We start from the raw sequence: 18,896 nt of genomic DNA, 5'->3' as shown, positions 1-18,896 counted from the left end.
CCAGAGCCTTGAGCTCTGAGGTTATAGAATTCTGTCCTGTCCCACCTCTGCCACACTCAGCCTCCCATTTCCCTACCAAGGGGTGTGGGTGGTGGGTCAGGTGGGTGTGAGGCCTCTGTAAATTCCACCAGGTGCCTGAGCTAATGATCCCCCCCCCCAGCCTCCAACCCAACTCCGCCTTCCCTGTCTGCCTCTTAGCTCCAGCCTGTTTCTCCCAGCCCCAACACCTAGTCGAAACTGCCACAGCTCTTCCTGTTCGACCCCTACCCCAGAAACTTCTGGTAAGCCTTCCCTGATGGCTCCAGCTCTCTGGCATCGCCTCCTTTTCCTGGAGGCCACACCTCACAATGCAGTGTTGACTTTTCTAATGGTATTTATTCCTTTCTCGTTATTTCATGCAGTTTATTCCTCTGAGGAGGGGGAAAAAAAAGAAGCTTCTCTGCTTTTCTAATCATGTACCTTGGAGGCAATTCACTCTGAGCCTCACTTTTCTCATCTGCACATGGGGTTGAAGACAACATACTTCACTAAGTTGAAATGAGAATGAAATAAACGAATGAATACAAATGTGTGGCACACAGCCCCAAATGGGGAAACCTCCAGACTGGAATTTTCTTAGCTGTAAAATGGGCATGGTCTCTTCCAGCTCAGACATCCTGTAGCTCTATGGGCAGAGACACCTTTTGTATCCTGAGGAGTGACCAGCCCCCTCCTCGGAAGTAGGGGGCTCAGGACCAGGAGAGAATGTGGTCAAACTCTGCAGGTGGCAGTTCCTTCTGAATCTGGAGTCCAGAGTTTTCCTGCCACTCTCTCTCCCCCGATCCCCACCCCATCACCCCCCTCCCTCCCTCTCTCTCCCTCTCCCCTGCTTCTCCCTCACCCCTTCCCCACAAGTCTGGGCCTGGCACTTCCACCCGCCCCCCAGCCTCAGGACAGCTTCACCTTCTGCCCACCTACTGCCATGACTCAGAGCAACCACTTAGCTGGTGAAAGCGCACCCATTAAAGAAACAAATGGCTCTTTGCTGTGGCAGGGGGAGGATTAAAGTGATCAGAGAGCTCTCTGTAATGAAGACAACGAAGATGAATTAGGCTCTGAAGTGCTCACCGCCCCCTCAAACACTTAGGAAATTAAATGCCGCGAGGCTTCCGGTAATGCATCTGCCAGTGACGCCAGGGCTGTGCGGAGCCGCTGGGTCTTGGATCTCTATTTTGTCCACCTCCGCATGGACATCGCAGTGAGAAGCCCTGTCACCCCAGCAAGCTGAATTCCCTTCATTTGTCTGACAAAAGCCTTGATTGTGGTGCCTACCTTGTACCCACCATTGGGATGTAGACAGGGATGAGGGCTACCTTGGGTCCGTGCTCTTCCGCCCCCCCCCCCCGCTAATCTGGGGGGAGCTGGATGTGGTTGTGCATCCAGAACCCCCTGCCTCACCAGACATCTGTGTGGCCTGAGTTTTCATTCCCAGGAAGTGTGTTCTAGGGGGCATGCTGCCCAGGGAGTCCAGCCACAGCCATGACCTGAGGTGGTGGGAAAGGGGCTGCCTCATCTCTGCTCTGCCTTAAGGCAGTGACAACCTAGGGTGACAGGGACCCAGTTATCTTTTCTAGGCCACCACAGAGGCTTTCACTGAGCATGACTTTTTATGACCTTTCAGAAATAATTGCTTTTATAGAGGTGGAGGGTACAGGTATACGCTTCCCATGAAAACACATATTGCATGGTTGGCATTTTAGAATGTTCAGATTTTGTGGCATTTCTGAAAAACTATGAATACCATCATCAGGAGTCCATTATCAGAAATGCCAGTTAGTAGGGATTATAATTTTGACTCACGTTGCAAAAGCCCTCTGTACTCCATAAAACCCTTCTGTATACCTATGTGACACACATGACGTAGTAGCAACAGCACAGGCTTTGGGTTTAGACAGAGCCGACTTCAAATCCTGGCTCTGCCATTTCCTAGCTGTGTGACCTTAGACAAATCCCTTAACTTCTTTGAGCCACAGGTTTCCTCATTGGGGTAATGGGGGTAATCTCTTTCCTCCCTCCTCGTGTCATTATGATGATTAGATGGCAGAATGCTCATAAAGTAGTTGAAGCAAAGCAGATACTCAGTGGTGAATGGGGCTGGGGTCTGTGATAGAACCAGGGACTGGGATGGGACTGGGACAGGAATGTCAGCTTTGGGGAAGGAGGGTGGGGCCAGACCTGGAGGTGATGTGGGGGTGGTGAGTGTCGTGTGGTGTGAGGCAATGTGTGTGTTGTTCCAGTCTGTGTATGGGTATATGCAAGTTGTGTGTGTGGGTCAGGGGGCGGGGGGTTGTTGATAAAGACTGTAAACCAGGATTGCAACACCCAGTCCTGATCTGCCCCAGAAACCCCTCTTACAGAGCCAAGGGAAAACTAAGCACAGAGCACATGGTCTGGCATTTACCCGTTCTCTGATCCTGTGAGGCGCGCACCCCAACCTCGATGCAATCCCAGGGACAGTCCTCTGGCCTAGTTCACCAACAGCCTGGGACCTACATCCAAGGCAGTGGTATGGCCTTTGACTCTCTCTCCTGAGTCCAAATCCCAGCCCTCCTGTCTTGCCTCTCTGGCAACTGTGGAGGGCAGGCTGGGCCCAGCAGATCAAGTTCCTGAGAGTGTGAGCAGTGTGCTTGTCTCAGGCCTTGGCAGGCGCTCTCCTGGTCTCCATGCCTGCTCTGCTCCCAGCTCCCAGGCCCCTGACCACGCCTAGCAGATGGAGTGAGAGGCTCAGTAGAAAGAAGCAGAGGCTGCACCTTCCCCTGCACCACCTTGCCTCCCTGGGCTTGGGGAAGAAAGCGTGTTCAAAGAGACCACATCCTTCCTCTCTCAGAGCCCTTCATTCTTCAGACCAGTGTCCTTGTCTTGACTGTTTTTTTGATAGAAAAAATGGTAAGGAGGGAAGACGGCAGGACAGAGAGGAGCACTGGGCGCCCCCTAGAGGCCGAAAGAGATTTTGCTGGCTGCTGTTGACATCGTTGCTCTAGCTTTTAGAGAGTTAACCCAGTGATGGTAGAAATCTAAATATTCCATCTAGCAATTAAAGAGTAATTCTAATTACAGTCATATGAAATGTTGGCCTTTTTGTCCTAATTACTGCAGAGCATAAAAGCAATCATAACTTTTCATTAAACGCATCTTAGATTTTCTGTGTTGTAAATTCTATCATATGAGTGCACCTGCTTCTATTCGGGATAATCCTCACTTGATTTTTTTATACGGTATTGTCTTCCTAGTTCACAATATAGGAAATGTTAGTTTACAATATAGAAAATGAAAGGGACAGAGATAGAGTCAGAGTGGGATCACAGGCAGATGTTGCAGAGGATGTGAGACAAACCTGGTTAATGCCTTGGGATCAGTTGCAGACAAGCGTTCCAGGGGCACCTGCCGTGGGCCAGCATGGAGTAAACCTTTTTCTCTGTGTGTGTGCTGACATCAAAAGACTTCGCCAACTTCCTTCTGACCACATGGGGCATTTCTTCTTGAATCAGTGACATGGGAGGTCCCTTGCTATTCTGACCAATTTGTTACCTTAATTTTTCTAAGGCAGTCAGTCTTTGGGAGGCCCAAGGAAAAGTGATTTCAAAATGCCACCAGAGGTAATGAGCACAGAGTTTTTTTGGGTTCTCTGCTGAGAAGGGCTCCTTCTGCTCTGGGATCTCGCCTCCCTTCAGGAATGATTTCCCATTAACAGCACATTTGGCAACAATGGGCATTGCATTTGTTGGGACTCCTTGACATAATCTTTGAAGCTCTGGATACTTTCAGGCTCTGTTTCTTAGAAGGAAGTTATACTTATTTTATTTAACAAATGTTCTGGGTACTTGATGAAACATTAGCTCACTGAATGCTCATAAATGTCTTATGAATCATCTTATACATTTATTTCCTGTTGTAGACCAAATAATGACCTCCCCCTCAAAGAGGTCCACATCCTAATCCCCCAAACCTGTGTCCTACCTTATGTGGTCAAAGGGATTTTGTGGGTATGATTAAATTAAGGATCTTGATAAAGGACTATTACCCTGGATTATCGATGTGGGTCTAATGTTACCACAAGGGTTCTTACAGAATGAGGCAGGAGGGTCGGCATCAGAAAGTGGGCTCCGAGTGAGGAAGCAGAGGTCAAGTGATGTGCCGAGAGCCAAGTAATGCGAGCAGCCTCTAGAAACCAGGAAGGGCAAGGACGTGGCTTCTGCCCTAGAGCCTCCAGAAGGAATGCAGTGCTGCTGACACCTGGGTTTTAGCTCCTCAAGACCCATGGAGGGCTTCTGACCTTCAGAACTGTAAGGTAAAATTGTGTCGTTTTAAGCCACTGAGCCTGTGGTAATTTGTTATAGCAGCAACAGAAAACTAATACACCTTCATCAACCAAGGAAAGGCTAAATAACATGGCCAAGATCCTATGGAAAAGAAATGACACAGCCCGGATTTGGAACGAGGCTGATCCCCGTGCTTAGCTGCTACGCTGCACTGCCTCTCACCTGGAGGCTCTCTCGAGGCCGATATCCTCTGTATTCACTGAATAACTGCGGGGGGAATAGTACCCTTTCACTCAGGAGGAATAGGACTTAATTGAAAATCATCAGACAGGGTTGAATCAGCCGGGGCCGGGGGGAAAACTGTCTGCCTGGCTCTTGCACTCTGTTCCCTGACAGCATTGTTACCATGTCTCCAACAAGGTAAACCAGTTGTCCCTAAAATCCCATCCCTGCAGTTGACTTCAAGGAGAAGTATTGATCCCCCTTCCCTGCTACCTCACGGTGCGAATGCAAGCATGTTTCAGAAGGGGGACTCAAAGCAGGGCATAACTGGCATTTATTCAAATTGTGCTTAATTGAATACTTCATCTGAACCTCAGAAAACCACATGGGGTACAGGCTTTGCAAAGAGGAAGTAATTTTCATTAACAGGATCTAAATTAGGCTGACACAAAGACCTACGTGGGCCCGTGACACAGCTAATAATTGCCATGTAATGAACCTGGTGCTGCAGACAAAGGTTTCCTTCTCCTTTTTTATTTTGCCCTTGCTTCCTTGCTTCCTCCCTTCCCATTTGGATCTGCATGTCCAGGAAGCATCTTTATCTGGAATGGTTGGCTGGGGACAGTTGGCGGTGGTGGCTCTGGGTGGTCGGGAGAGAGGTTAGCAGTAGCTCCCTGCTACTGCTAACGGCCCAGAGAAGGCTGAATGAACTAGAGTCTGACCCAGGCTTAGCCTCTCGTTTCCTTCCTCATAGGACTGTGCACTTCAAGCCTCTTGGGGAAACTTCCGTTTCTCTGACTGTGTCTTTGACCCATATTTTCCCTCTAACTCCTTCCCCTCAGCCCATATACACTCACAGCCTTAGAAGGGGAGGAAAAAGAGCTTCTAAAGATGAACCCTTCTTCACTCCCTCCATAGCACATCCAGGGGTCAGAATTGCCTGTGGGATAAAGCTTTCAGGGTATTCTCTCGTCCCTCCCCTGGCAGCCCATCTCTGGCATGCTTAGCCAGGCCCCTGACCAGGGCTGACCCATCAGGGCTGACACATGGCAGCCTAAGAACGCATATCCCATTTCAACATGTGTTTAGTGGGGACGGGGGTAGATATTCTATGAACATGGCAAAATTTTCCTTTCTGTGTAAAAGAAGAGATTTATTATATGCATTTATGCATGCAGAATAATATGTCAATATTGAACCAATTAAAATCTAGATAATACTCTTTCTTGGTAAACATCACATTACTATGCATTATTTAGTTCCAGAATTTAAGCTGCCTGAACTGTCCTCAGTAGACTGTCAGCTGCTGCCTCAGAGGTGGGGACACGGCCTCCAGTTATAATGTGCCACAAGAGTTGAAGAACCCTTTTGAGAGAGATAGGGCTGCACCAGTGAGAAGTGTTTTCCACTTTGTTTTATCATTTATTTTAATTACCACTCGAGAGTGCTGTCTGCTTCTGTGGCAGTGGGTGGGTTTCGTTTTGCCATTTATGTCAGGAGCAGTGTCTGGGGTGGTATCTGAGTTAATAGGCGCCAAGTTTCCAACATTTTCCAGTGGTGTTTTGGCACCTTACAGTTTGGGGTCTGTAAGCGGTCCCTTGATGGCCTATTCCTTAATCCAGTTTTGGGCAGTGAGTTCTCTCTGCAACTTTGATTATGCCAAGGGGTTGGGGTGGGGTGGGCTATTGGCTACCCAGCCCATGCGGTTGTAACCAGGCTCGCTGTCCACCTGGTGTCAGCATGTCTTTACCTCAGACAGCCCTTCAGGGATGAGCAACAGGCAAGGACTGTTGACTGCAGACTTGTAAAGTCAGCCGAGCAAGAACTTTCTCACCAGATTCCATACAACACACGACACTTGCAGTGTAATGCTGCCCTTTGATCGTACTCACATTCTCTAACTTGACCTTGATATTCATTAATTTCAGGTTGAAAGTAGGTAGGGTTCACTATCAGGGCAAGAAGATAGGATGAGCGAAACCCAAGCCAAGGGAGGGGTTAGCCAGGAGTCTCCCAGTTCTGTCTACATTTCAGGGTCTGGGGCTAGACGTACCCTGTTGAAAGGCGATGGGGCCCCTGTTTTCACTCAGGCCACACTGTTCTCTCCAGTGGAGTCCTAGGGTCCCCGGGGGCCACCCCAGGGCCACATGCTGATGAGTGGGAACCAGTCACTGGGGAAATACATGTGGGAGGCAGGAGCCCATGAGGATGGAAGACTATACCATGAGGGGACGGGCCATGCGGATGGGAAAGAACCACAGGCTAAAGGAAAGCTTTGTAGCTCCTGGCTCCGCTATCTGCAGAGAACACCGCCTGGCTCAGGTGTGCCCGCCTTCTCAGATTCTCAATTCTCTTTTCTAGATTGTGACCATCTTGGCAAACCTGTCTGTCCTCGAGCAGTGTGCCTCTGACATCATTCAGGAGAATGGTATGTCTTTTCAGCAGTGTGCACGTTCTATGGATTATATGGCTATACAGGACTGTGTGCCTTTGTGTTGTGTGAAGGCCTGTGTGTTGGTATGGAAATGTGGGCATGTGTGTCTCCACAATTACGTGAGCATATGTGTGTGTGTGTGTGTGTGTGTGTGTATGCATATGTGTACAGCTGGGCCAGTGTGTAAATGCTTGTTTGCTTTCAATGGACTTCAAGTCTCGTGGGAGACAGGCACTGAACAAGAAGACACAGCATGTCGGATGATGCCAGTGGCATGCAGAAAATAAAGCAGGGCAGGGGGTCGGGTGAAGTCGACCCAAGGTGAGGGGTTAGCAGGTGCTGTTTTAACTAGGGTGGTGAAGAGTAGACACATATTTCATTACGATCCAAAAAAGCAAAAATCTCTTCCTGCCAGAGGATGCGTTTGGACTTTCAGTCGTTCCTATCGTATTGGATTCGGCCTCCCTCCGAAAGCGGAAGCACCTGAGGAGGGGGAGGGTGGGGAGCAGGTCGGGCCAGCCTGAACCCTGGACCCCTCACCCCAGAGCAAGGCCATCCCCCTGGCTCCCCGGTCCCACTTGCGCCGAGGGTGTCTGCAGGGTCCAGGTGAGGTGGGCCGGGTTTCGCTGGCCTGGGAGCTCTGTCTCTGCCTCTGCCGGAGGTCAGGACAGGTCTGTTGCCCTGCAGCGGGGACCGCAGAGTAAGGGAAATAAGGGAGCGATTAGCAGCCGGTTGGAAACCTGAGACGCTAATGAGGACGAGTGAGCTGAGAGCCAGGGCCAGTTGCTTCTGCTCTCCTTAAACCCCCTTCTCCCAGGTCGCCCCGCTGTTTTAGCAAACACACACATTCCCCATCCCCCATTGCCCTATTACTAATTGAAAGACATCATTTTGTGTTAATTTTATGTGATTGAGCTAATAATGAAAACCTTTACTGAGCCGGCTGAGGCTGAGAGACTGAGGGGTGTCATTCGCAGCCTGTTCCTTCTGCACTCAGAGCCTTAAGTTCAAGTGGTCAGCGGCAGTGTGTCTCCAGAGGCCTAGGGATTTGGGATCGGAACATCTGGCCTCTGTGGAGGGTTTGGTGGTTTACAAAGGGCTATTGTCGGGCTCCTTCAGTCAGCAGTTAGAGACCTACTCCATGCCTGGCATTGTGCTGAACGAACACACACAGAGGTAAAGAAATCCTTGACTTTGCCCTAGAAGGAGAGCCCAACTGGGTGAAAGTGATAATGTGAGATAGTGCAAAACTGACAATAAAACCGTGCAGCAGAGGGGAGTTGCAACCGAGAAAAGTGGAAACAGACTGGGCTTGAATCCTGGCCCTGTAATTTACTAGCTGTATGACTTCTGCTTTTCCGTCTGCAAAATGGGAATGTACCTACCTCACTGGGTGATGTGAGGATGAGTATAAAGCTTGTTAGAAGAGTATCTGGAACAGAATGGGTGCTGTGCCGAGTGCACCTGCTCTTTCAGGAAACAGTGGCTGTCTCACGGGGCTCAGCTGAAGGGCATTCGATGGGGCAGAAATGGAGGGATAGGCCATGGTGGTGAGGCAAGCAGCACCTGCTGGAGCTCAGTGGGTTCCTGGGCAGAACAGGACAAGTGCTGTTGTGAGGACTGGGCTCTGAAAGGCAGTCCTATTACTGGGAATGCTTGAGACTCTGATGTGGCTTGCCCTGAAGACTGGTGATGTTGTCTCTGTCCTGCCTGAATTGTGTGTGAGCGTTGGTGGTGGGGGTCAGACCAGGAAGTCAGAGACTGTGCTGCTGTCACCCCTATATGGGGAGGCAGGCCAGGGCAGCCCAAGCTCTTACCTGTCAATCCACTAACATCAGTATCCTCCTTGTGCCTTCTCTTGCAGGGGCTGGGCTGAGCTGGAGAGAGTGTTGGGGAGGGAACAGGGCGTTGGGGGCTGGTGTCTGAAGATATAACTCCCAACCTTCAGGTTTCTGGCCAGGACTCAGGAAACACACTCCAGATTTTACTAGGCAGCCTCAATTTCATAGTGTCTTATCTTTTTCTAGATAAAACTTACAACGTATATATTTAAAGGAAACTTGGATTTTATCCATTTGTAAGACTTTTCACATGAATGCATTCATCTTCATTCATTTGGTATTTATTCAACAAATATTTGAGTGAAGGACTATTCTAGATACTTCAGGTATTTCCATGCAGGAAATGGACACAGATGCTTACCCCCTGGAGTTTACCTACTAGTATATGAGAAACTGTTTGGTTCTTTGTCAGATTCCAGGTGCAGAGTGGGGGATGGGAAAATGGCTTCTTTATGGGAAAACTTAACCAGGAGTTAGCAAAATTTCCTGAGCTTGCGGCACTTCCCATAGTTGTCGTTTTGGTGTCCCCTGTTCATGTGCCCACAAGCCATAACATACATACCTCAGGACATTCATGGTCGTGACTTTGTCTTAGAGACATTGTGGGCATAGGGAGCCTGAGGACTGTGAAACATTCAGTGGTCCAGGAGAGGGTTGGGAAGAGAAGCACCTTGCCCTAAGGTTAGTGTGTGTGGGAGCAGAAATAATAGGGACTATGTCCCGTGAGTCTGTAGGAGGGAGGAATGGGTACTTACAAAGCTCATCAGAAAGAGAAATGGCCTCTCCCCAAGACTGAATAGTCTCAGGGCCATAACTAAGTGACTTATAGCCCCTGTGCATCAGCGGGATCTAGGAAAGTTAGAAATCACATTTGGTTCAAGCAAGATTCAGAGAGGCATGTGGCTGAGGTCCTGGACTGGAACTGACTCCTGCGTGAACTTGGGAAATCATTTTCTCTCTCCAGACCTCAGGTGCTTTTCTGTGAAATGGAGGGGGGCGGGGTGCTAGATCTCTAAAGACTCTTCTGGGTCCACAGTCTAAGTCAGAGGTTACAAACTTAGATGCCTGTATCCAGACGGGGTAATATAAATGGATGATGTAGGCTCATCAGGGAGTGGGCCAATCTCTTTTAAAATAGCAAGCTTATAATAAGCTTCAACAAATTGTTGTCATGAAGAAATGTGGGCCCAATGTGAAGTCAGGAGGTAATTTTTTTGGAAGCTGGATTTTGATGGAAATCTTCCAATTTTCATAATAGCAAAATTAAAAAAAAATTTTAGACACTGTGTGGGGCAACAAAGCAAAGTCAAATACATTTGTGGGCCACATCTAGTTTAAGTTCTAAGCTGGTAGGTGCGACTGGGTGCAGGGAAGGGGGTGTGGGCTGGGGCAGGTAGGAAACACCTCCCCTAGGAAATAGACTTTTACTACAACCTGCAGGATGGGAATTATTTAGACGGAGTGTGAGAGGGAAAAGGACATCCATGCAGAAAAATGAGGTGGCAGAGGCACTGAGGTGGGAGTGAATGTGGATGTGGGCTTGTAGGACAATCAGAAGACAGATCTGGTTTCAGGGGAGGGCGGTAAGACTCTTCAGCTGACCCAATTCAGGCCTACATCCCTCAATCCAACTATCTACCCTCCTCCTGTGCTTGAATTCCCTCTAAAATATTTGATCTGTTGCTTATTCAGCCTAGGTTTGGGTCACCACCCACAGGGGACTTGTCTCCTCTGGACTGATTTCTGATGTAGCTGGATCAGAAGTGAAGGAGTGATGGATAACCAGATTACCTGAGTTCTGATACCAGCTCCCCACCTACTAACGGTGTGACCCTGGAGAAGAGACTTCACTTCTCTCTGGGCCTCACAGTGAATTATACTAGTGTCTAGTTCACGAGACTATTGGGAGGTTTAGGGGATCATGCATTTATTGTTCATTCAGTACAGTGTCATGCATACAATAAAAGCTCAGAATTAGCATTTAAAAAATCAAAAGGGATGTCCTCCCGATGTCCCTTCCAAGTACAGTGACTTAGTACATGGAGTCAGAGATAATCCCAGGGCACAAGGAGTAGAAGAGTTGGCCTCATCCAGCCTCCTTCCTGTGGTTGAGACCCCCTGGAGATTTTGCAGCCATCCATCCAGCTGGCCCCGGGGGCAAGTCTCCCTGTTGGGGCAGGTGCCAGCCGTTTTCTTGTCTCCTGCCCAGGGGTCCAGCTTATCATGGGTATGCTGTCTGAGAAGCCAAGGTCTGGAACCCCTGCCGAGGTGGCAGCTTGCGAGCGAGTCCAGCAGAAGGCCGCGGTGACTCTGGCCCGTCTCAGCCGAGACCCAGAAGTGGCTCGGGAGGCCGTGCGGCTGAGCTGTAAGTGGTGCTGGCTGCGGCAGGATGGGGGAGGTGGGCGTGGAGAGGGGAGCACCCCCGGTTTCATGGTGGTCACAGATGACTCAGAACCAAGGCTGGCTGAGGTGAGCCGCACTCTCCGGGTGCCAGAAAATGCTGGGATGGGGGCCCAGCGTGCAGCCCCTCATCTAGCTTGTAAGCTGGGGCCGAAGCTAGAAAGGAGAAGGGCCCAGAGAGGCTAAAGCCAGATGGAAAAGTGACTCCCCTGCAGACTTCCCACTAGGGACCCCATTCCTTCATTAGCTCATTTCATTTTGTCCTTCACTCACTCGCTCAGTTACTCACCTCCTCGCTTTGTTTCCTTACCCGCTCATTTGTTGAATCACTCATGAATTCATCCTTTCGTTCATTCATTAACTTATTCATTACTTCTCTTACTCACTTTTCATTCATTGCTTAATTCACTCATCAAATCACTCATGCATTCAGTTCGCCACATTTACCCAACAAAGGTGTTCAGAGCACCCCCTCCCTGCTCGACTCTGTTCAGACCGCTGGGCCTGACGCACAGGTGGGAACATTGTCCCGACCACCGGAGCTTACAGCTTCATGGGGGTGGCAGATATGGAAAGAAAAACGGGCACTTGAATGCCACAGAGCAACGTTCAAAGTCTGTCCGGGCCACGTTTGGCACCCAGGGGAGGTAGCTCACATTTATCTGCGTGGGTCCAGGAATGTCTTAGGAGGTGAGCCTTCAGCCATGGTTTGAGGCGTTATTGCCGCATGGTGGTTGAGAAAGGGTGCTCCAGGCATGAGGACATGCAGGTACCCGGCAAATGGCATGAGGTGGCCCAGGCTTCCGGCTCCAGAAAGGCTTTCTGGAAGGTAAACGTACAGAATGTGTCTGTACAACTTTTTATTAATATCTTACGAGTTGGCTTTTTGTTTTGTTTTTGTCTTTTTTGAGTTTGTAAAAAGTCCATTTACATTGAAAAGCACAGTCCTTTTATTTACCTTTCCTCTGTAAAGGCTGAGGAAACATTAACCTCAATCTGAAGTTTTCTGTCCTCTTAGCTGCAATATATTTTCTGACTGAGATAGGCAATTGGGGGGGAAATGGTATCGGGCAGTCCCGCTGATAATGATGTAAACACTGGATATAGTTCTGGCAAAATCATAAGTACCCACACAGGAAGTTCTCTCTCCGAGGTCCCCAGTACGTTCTGTTGCAGTTTTCCCAAGCTCAGTGCTGGCCCTGACCAGGGTCCGTTCATACCCAAGGGAGCAGGAGGTCTCCACCACAAGCTCCTCCAGGTGGGGTTAGCCCCCGTTCTGCGGCCAGTTGGTGAGCTGGTGGGGCCCTGGAGTCACCTCCCTCTGCAGAAGGCTGTGTGAGGGAAGGGGAGCACCTCTGGGTCAGGCCTGGCCGGGTCTGTCCCCATCCTGGGCATGACGTTTGTGTGTGTCTCACGCAGGTATGTCCCGCCTCATCGAGCTCTGCAGGTCGCCCTCCGAGAGGAACAGCAGTGATGCTGTGCTCGTGGCCTGCCTGGTGAGTTCTCCATAGTCCCCCAGCTTCCTCCCCAGGCTTTGGGACTGCAGGCCAGGGGCCAGGAGAGCTGGTGATGCCTTGGTTGGCCTGAGTAAGCCGTGAGACTTCCCTGCACTCAGCTTTTCTCTTTAAAATGGTGATAAGGTATTTCATTTCATTCATAAAACTGTGAAGAAAAGGCGTGCCTGGGCGGCTCCATCAGTTGGACAGCTGACTCTTGGTTTCAGCTCAGGTTGTGATCTTGGGGTCTTGGGAACGAGCCCGCATCAGGCTCCCTGCTCAGCAGGGAGTCTGCATATCTTCCTCTCCCTCTGCCCCTCCCCCCAGCTCTTGCACCCCCCCCAATAAAAAATCTTAAAAAAAACTGTGAAGAAAATGATATAAGGTCATATATGTGAAAGATGGGGGGCTGGGGAACCCTCCCCCCATGCATACTTTTAGGAACCATTAATCTTTGAGGTTCTGAGGAGTCTCAACAGCCAATCAAGAGCAGGGTGGCTGGCGGGCAGAATGCTAGGAGCTGGTAGTGACGCCATGGTGCGTGCAGCAATGGGAGCTAGGGTATGGAGATCTCCTGTCTGTTCTAAAGGGGACATTGGGAGAAAAGCCTCCATCCTCTTGGACAGAGCCCCTTTATTGGCACTCTCCCAGCTTTGTAGCTCCCCCCCTCCTTTGCGGAATAGGACTCTAGGCAGTAGAACAGGACAGAAAGTGTTATTTGCCAGGTTGTTCAACCTGAACCAAACAAGTGCATCTCACAAGGTCCCCACCCAACTTCTCCTTGCTGCTTGGGGCCACCATGAAAGAATCACCTGCACCAGATGGTAATGCATGCTTTGTCTCTACATTTCCTCCCTGCGGGGGCTGTCCTGAATCCCAAAACAGAGTGGCCTCCAGCTGGAAGCATGAAGAAACAGGGAAGCCAATGTATAAACAGGTCATTTGACTTTCAGAAGGGAGTGCCAGATTCTTGGTTGGTCCCAAGATGGGTAAGTGATGGATCTGGAGGGCCTTAAAGCTGTTTCATAGTAAAGCCCCCTCTGCACCCCATCGTTTTTTAGACTAAGCTCATCTCATTTGGGAGAGCTCCTGATAGGCATCGTATGGTCATAGAGACAGGAGGGCATTGCAGTGAGACACACCTGTTTTGGTTTTGCCATTAATGAGCTGCGTGACATTGAGTAGGTCACTAAGTGCTTGTAAATCTTATTCAATAAATATTTACTGAGTGATTCTATGTGCCATGCACACTTCTAAACTATGGGGATACAGCTGTTGGGGGTGGGGGGAGACAAATATCTCTGCTCTCATGCGGCTTTGATTCTGGTACATGCAGGACAACCTTAACTGTTTTGTGCCTTTGGTATTCTGGTAGAGCTTCTGGATCCCTTCTAAGAATAATGTTTTAAATGCATAAACCAAAATGTATAGAATTAAGAAGGAAACTAACTCTATTAAAATAACTATTAGAGTATTTATATGTGATATATTAATATATGTACTTCTAATGAACACATTAAATAAGAGATAGCAGTGGGTCTAATGAGTATTATAACCTTGACTAGCAGTGAGCATAAATGATATCTGAAGGTACCTCCAACAAGAGTTGCTCTGTGACTTTTACTGGTGCACGAGTTGCAGGAATTGCTGAGACTTCACGGTCTATGGCTGCACCCACAACTGAAGGAGAGGCTAAGTTTCAGTTGGAGGTTAATAAGCGTGGCAATATCACTTTTCCCTCCAAGTTCACAGACCTTCTTAATTCTGTCTGGCTTAGTGTAATTGGGGCAAACACAATCATTGGCCCCAACTGCCGTTTTCTCCACAACTTGGGGGGCCCACAAGTGCCTGGCACTACGAGGCCCTGAGGCAATAATGGGGAGCCATAAAACTCCATGCAGGCATGTGGGCTTGTCACAATTCCTTGTCCATCTTCATTATTAGTTTGAAGGAAAACACACAGGAGGGCTTGGCCACCATCTTTAATCACTTGAAGGTCTTCCCAGTGGAAAGGGGATTACATTTCTCCTGGAGGTTGGATCATGGGATGCTGAAGAGAGCTCCTCCTTTCTTAATCCACCCTCCATGTAGCTGCTGGGCTAATCCTAATTTTACAATCACGACACTTCCATCACAAGCCCTAACATGGTTCCCTTTATCCATGGCCTACCGTCTCTAGCCCTAGGCAGTTTGGCTCGAGCACACTGCTGGGGTCCGAAGGCCTCCCACTGCCTCCAGGCCCCGTCCAGCTCAGCCAGGCCAGAGTGCTGTGAGCCACCCTGACGTTGCCTTGGCCCCTGTCCTCAGCAGCCTTGACGTTGTGGCCAGACCTTCTTGTTTTCAGCCATGTTTTCTCCCCCATGTCTTACGGCCCTGGTCTTGCTACCTCGGCTCCTGGTGGGTTTTTGTGTTTCTTCCCCTCTAGTCGGGAACCTTCTTAGGGCTGGGGCCCTTTTCCAGCTCTTGGTATCTCCGTGGGACCTTGGGTTTGGTGACTCTTTCTTGCCTGGCCAAGGGACAGATAGACTTGTCTTCCCACCCCTAGGCCCCAGAATTGGCTGGTGTTGTTGATTTGGGTCCCAGAAGGGGTTCTACATTTGAGTGTGGCCCCCTGGCTGCTGTGATGGGGGTCACTGGGTGGCTGACCTGGCAGATGGAGTTGGAGGCTACCTCTCCTGCCTTCTGCACAGCCTTCTCCCCAGCTTCTAAGGCTCTCTTCAGGTGGAGGGAGGACATTTCAGTTATTGTCTCCCACATCTGGGAAAGTGGCAGTGCAGATTGCCTCTCACAAACAGAATTGATTTTTCCTTAATGAGGCGGCTGTCAGTGGGCTGCTGGGCTTGTCTAATGCTTGGGTGTTTTCAGACTGTCTGGGAATGAGATCCTGGGATGACTGGCTGTTAACCCTCCGAGGGAAGCAGGGGCCCAAAGACAGGCTTCAGAAGGGGGAAGGGTCCTTTGAGCTCCGGGATGCTGAGGAAGGGGCTGCTCTGGGTTGGTTTGGGTTCCTGTCCTGCAGGCTTTCTGGGGACCCTGGAGAGATGAGGGTGTCTGTTTGCCTTTGTGTTTTCTCAGGTCTGTTTCTAGTTCATTCCCTCTTTCCCTCTCCCTCTTCTCTCTTTTTCCCCCTCTCCTCTCTCTTTCTTTCTCTCTCTCTCTCTCTCCCCCTTTCTCCCCCCTCATCTCTTGCTCTCCCTAAAAAAAAACAAAACAAAAAAACAAAAACAAAAACACTACAGGCCAGGGAGCACCTGGGTGGCTCAGTCAGTTAAGCATTCAACTCTCGAAATCAGCTCAGGTCTTGATCTCAGGGTTGTGAGACTGAGCCCTGCGCCAGGCTCCACGCTCAGCAGGGAGTCAGCTGGAGCTTCTCTCTCTCTCTCCCTCTCCCCTACCCCCACTCTTTCTCTCTCTCTCCTTCCCTCCCCCCTTTTTTCTCTCTCTTCCCCTCCCTCTCTTTCTTCCTCCCTCTCCATCTCCCTCTCTCCCCCCCTTTCTCTCTCATTTTATTTTTTCCCTTTTTCTCCTCTAGAGCTTGCCTCCTCGCGGAGGTTTCTCTCTCTCTTCCTTCCCCTTCTCTCCCTTTATCCCCTCAGCCCTCTCCCTGCGCCCCACTCCCTCCCCATCGTCCCTTTCGCTCCTCACCTGCTCCTACCTCCATCCTGTTAGCCCCCCACCCCCAGGGCCCTCTCTCTTTTTTCCTTGTCACCATTTTTCTCTCTCTCCAGCTCCCTCTTTTCTTTCACCAGTTCATCTCTGCCTCTCTGTTGTGACTTTTCCTTCGTGTTCCATTTTTCTGTTGTCTCTTTTTCTCTGTCTCTCTCTTTTCTTCTTCTACCTCATCCTCTCTCCTCATGAGTCTGTTTTCTCCCCATTTCTTTACCTTTCTTTGTCCCTCCCTCCCTCTTGCTTTATTTTTACCCCTGATGATCTAAAATACGTCAGTGGCCTCAGAGCCTCCTCTGCTGAAGGTCTCAGATTCCATTTTTTCTGTCACAAGTCAAGGGTAATAGAGTTATTTCTCCCAGTTGGAGCCAAAAGGAATCAGAAAGTGCTATGGAGTTCAACGTCTGTAGCTCTTAGGGGAAATCATACCCCAGGAGAGGCAGGACACACTAGTAAGGGATAGTCTCCTGAGACAAGTGTCTCAGACCCTGCTCATGTGCATAGAGACATAAGTCCCTTCTCCTGGATCCACCTTGGACATGGCAGCACCTGTTCATCCAACAAGCAACTTACACCTTCCTCTCTTTCCACCAACTTGGTGATTTCTCAGCGATAGATATAGGCAATGGGCCCTCTGCCTGCCTTGTACTCAATATAAGCCCTTGTCCTGGGCTTGTCCCAGCCTTCCTGTGTGTATGGGTATGAGGGCCCTGGAGTAGGACTGCTGTGTGATCTCAGGAAGGCCCCTTTCCCTCACTGAGCCTTCCAAACTGAAGATCATGATACTTACCTTGTAGTATCCTGTAAAGATTAAATGAAATACTATGTGTCGATACTCAGTAAGTGTTGGTATTCCTTTTTTTGTTTGTTTTTTGTTTTTTGGCTTCTTCTGCTATTCCAGACACTCCCTTCTCTTGTTTCTCAGGTCAGGGGTGCACTCTTCAGCTCTCGCCTTGTTCCCTGCTGTGTACAGGTACAAGAAAAGGGAAAGAATTAGCATTCATTGAGCACTTAGTATGCACTGCCTCAGCTGACGAGTAAAGAGCTCTAGGTAGGCGCACAGCCCACCTTCACAGTTTCAGGTTGCTGTAGCAATGGAACTCCAGTTTAAAGCCTTTCATTTGTTCTCTTTTTTTTTTTCTAACAGACATTTATTAAGCCCTATGCCAACCCCTGTTCTACCTGTTATAGATAGAGAGAAAAATAAAACAGAGCCTCTATCTTTGAGGAGCTCAGAATCTAGTGTTGGAGACAAACACCTCCAAACCATTCACAGTTGAAGTGAGAAGGTTGAGGTCAGCCCAGGGATCGTGGGTGCACAGAGGAGGGAGGGACTGTCTCTGCTCCAAGGAATCAGGGAAGGCTTCCCAGAGGAGATGACGGTGGGCCAGGCCTCACAGGACAAATGCAGCTGCTGACTCGGAAAGTGTGGGGGAGGGACTTTGTGCCATGGAGAAGAGCTGAGCAAGGGCATGGGGACATAAGACAGGAGAGAGCCCTCAGGGAAGAGTGAGATGCCCAGTGCAGGGGGACCTGGCCAGTGGTATCATCTGCCCGCACCTCTCTTTCCAGCTCAGAACCTCCATCTCCTTCAGCTTTATGATCTCCCTTTCTCTTTCTTTTCCCTCTTTCCCATCCCATAATGCTTTGTCAGAACCTTGCTGAATTTATGGATCAATAAATAGCCCTTGCTATTCTCAGGTTACTCTAGGGACCTGGAAACAAGCATATCATTTCATTGATGCTTCTCGCAGTTATGGTCTCAAGCATGAACAAATCTTGAACTTAAAATTTCAGTGAGCTGATCAGATTTTTTAAAATGACAGATTTTTAGAACAACCAGTTTCCTAAGCTGATTGAAAAACCAAAATGGCAGGACCATTATTAAGATCATGAAGGCTTTCAGATGACATCCACCATAATGACCAAGGTACAAATGACACCAGATGGCCACGTGATTAGGTTACCATAGTGACCAGGTGACCAGAAGGACCACTTCACTAAGGTGTCAGGTGAATGAGGTGATGATTGACTCAAATTGACTGCTAAATGAGCCACTTCCTGAAATGCACTTCCCAGGGCAGTGGAGGGGGATACATGTCCCTCTGCAGAGCCTGGTCTGACCTGTGTCATCTCTTCTGTTTCTCCCCAGGCTGCGCTACGTAGACTGGCCGGGGTCTGCCCTGAAGGTCTGCAGGACTCCGACTTCCAGCAGCTGGTCCAGCCCCGGCTTGTGGACTCTTTCTTACTCTGCAGCAACATGGAGGAGAGTTTTGTGTAGCGAGTGTGTGAGAGGAAAGGACTCCATTCTCATGCCCTCTCTGAGTACATACCTGTGAACACACCTGAGCACGCACCAGCTCCTTCACCTCCTTATTTATACTTAATTTATTTTTTACATGAAATGGACAGAGGGCTAAATATTCTAGCAACATCATCAGGCAGTCTATGGGCCTGGGAGTCGTTTTTGTTTTTATCTCTGACCTCTGTGACTTTTCAGTTACAGATATTGAAATGTATCATGCCTAACATGACCTAT

The 18,896-nt window shown here is 49.3% G+C and overlaps 1 protein-coding gene across 1 annotated transcript in view; it reads left to right on the top strand.

The window, feature by feature from the left end:
* Positions 1-18,638, top strand: part of INSC (INSC spindle orientation adaptor protein) — a 119,241-nt gene extending 100,603 nt beyond the window's left edge. The window contains exons 10-13 of the mRNA XM_028116993.1: positions 6,882-6,948; positions 11,005-11,160; positions 12,615-12,691; positions 18,510-18,638. Coding sequence (XP_027972794.1) covers positions 6,882-6,948; positions 11,005-11,160; positions 12,615-12,691; positions 18,510-18,638 — 429 coding nt within the window. The remainder of the gene's footprint in view (positions 1-6,881; positions 6,949-11,004; positions 11,161-12,614; positions 12,692-18,509) is intronic.
* Positions 18,639-18,896: the final 258 nt, after the last annotated feature.

Source organism: Eumetopias jubatus, unplaced genomic scaffold (assembly GCF_037043125.1).
Source record: "Eumetopias jubatus isolate StellerSeaLion01/CBP00866 unplaced genomic scaffold, mEumJub1_p1.0 scaffold_13, whole genome shotgun sequence".
In the NCBI taxonomy this organism is placed as follows: Eukaryota; Metazoa; Chordata; class Mammalia; order Carnivora; family Otariidae; genus Eumetopias; species Eumetopias jubatus.
This window is presented reverse-complemented; position numbering and strand designations above follow the sequence as displayed.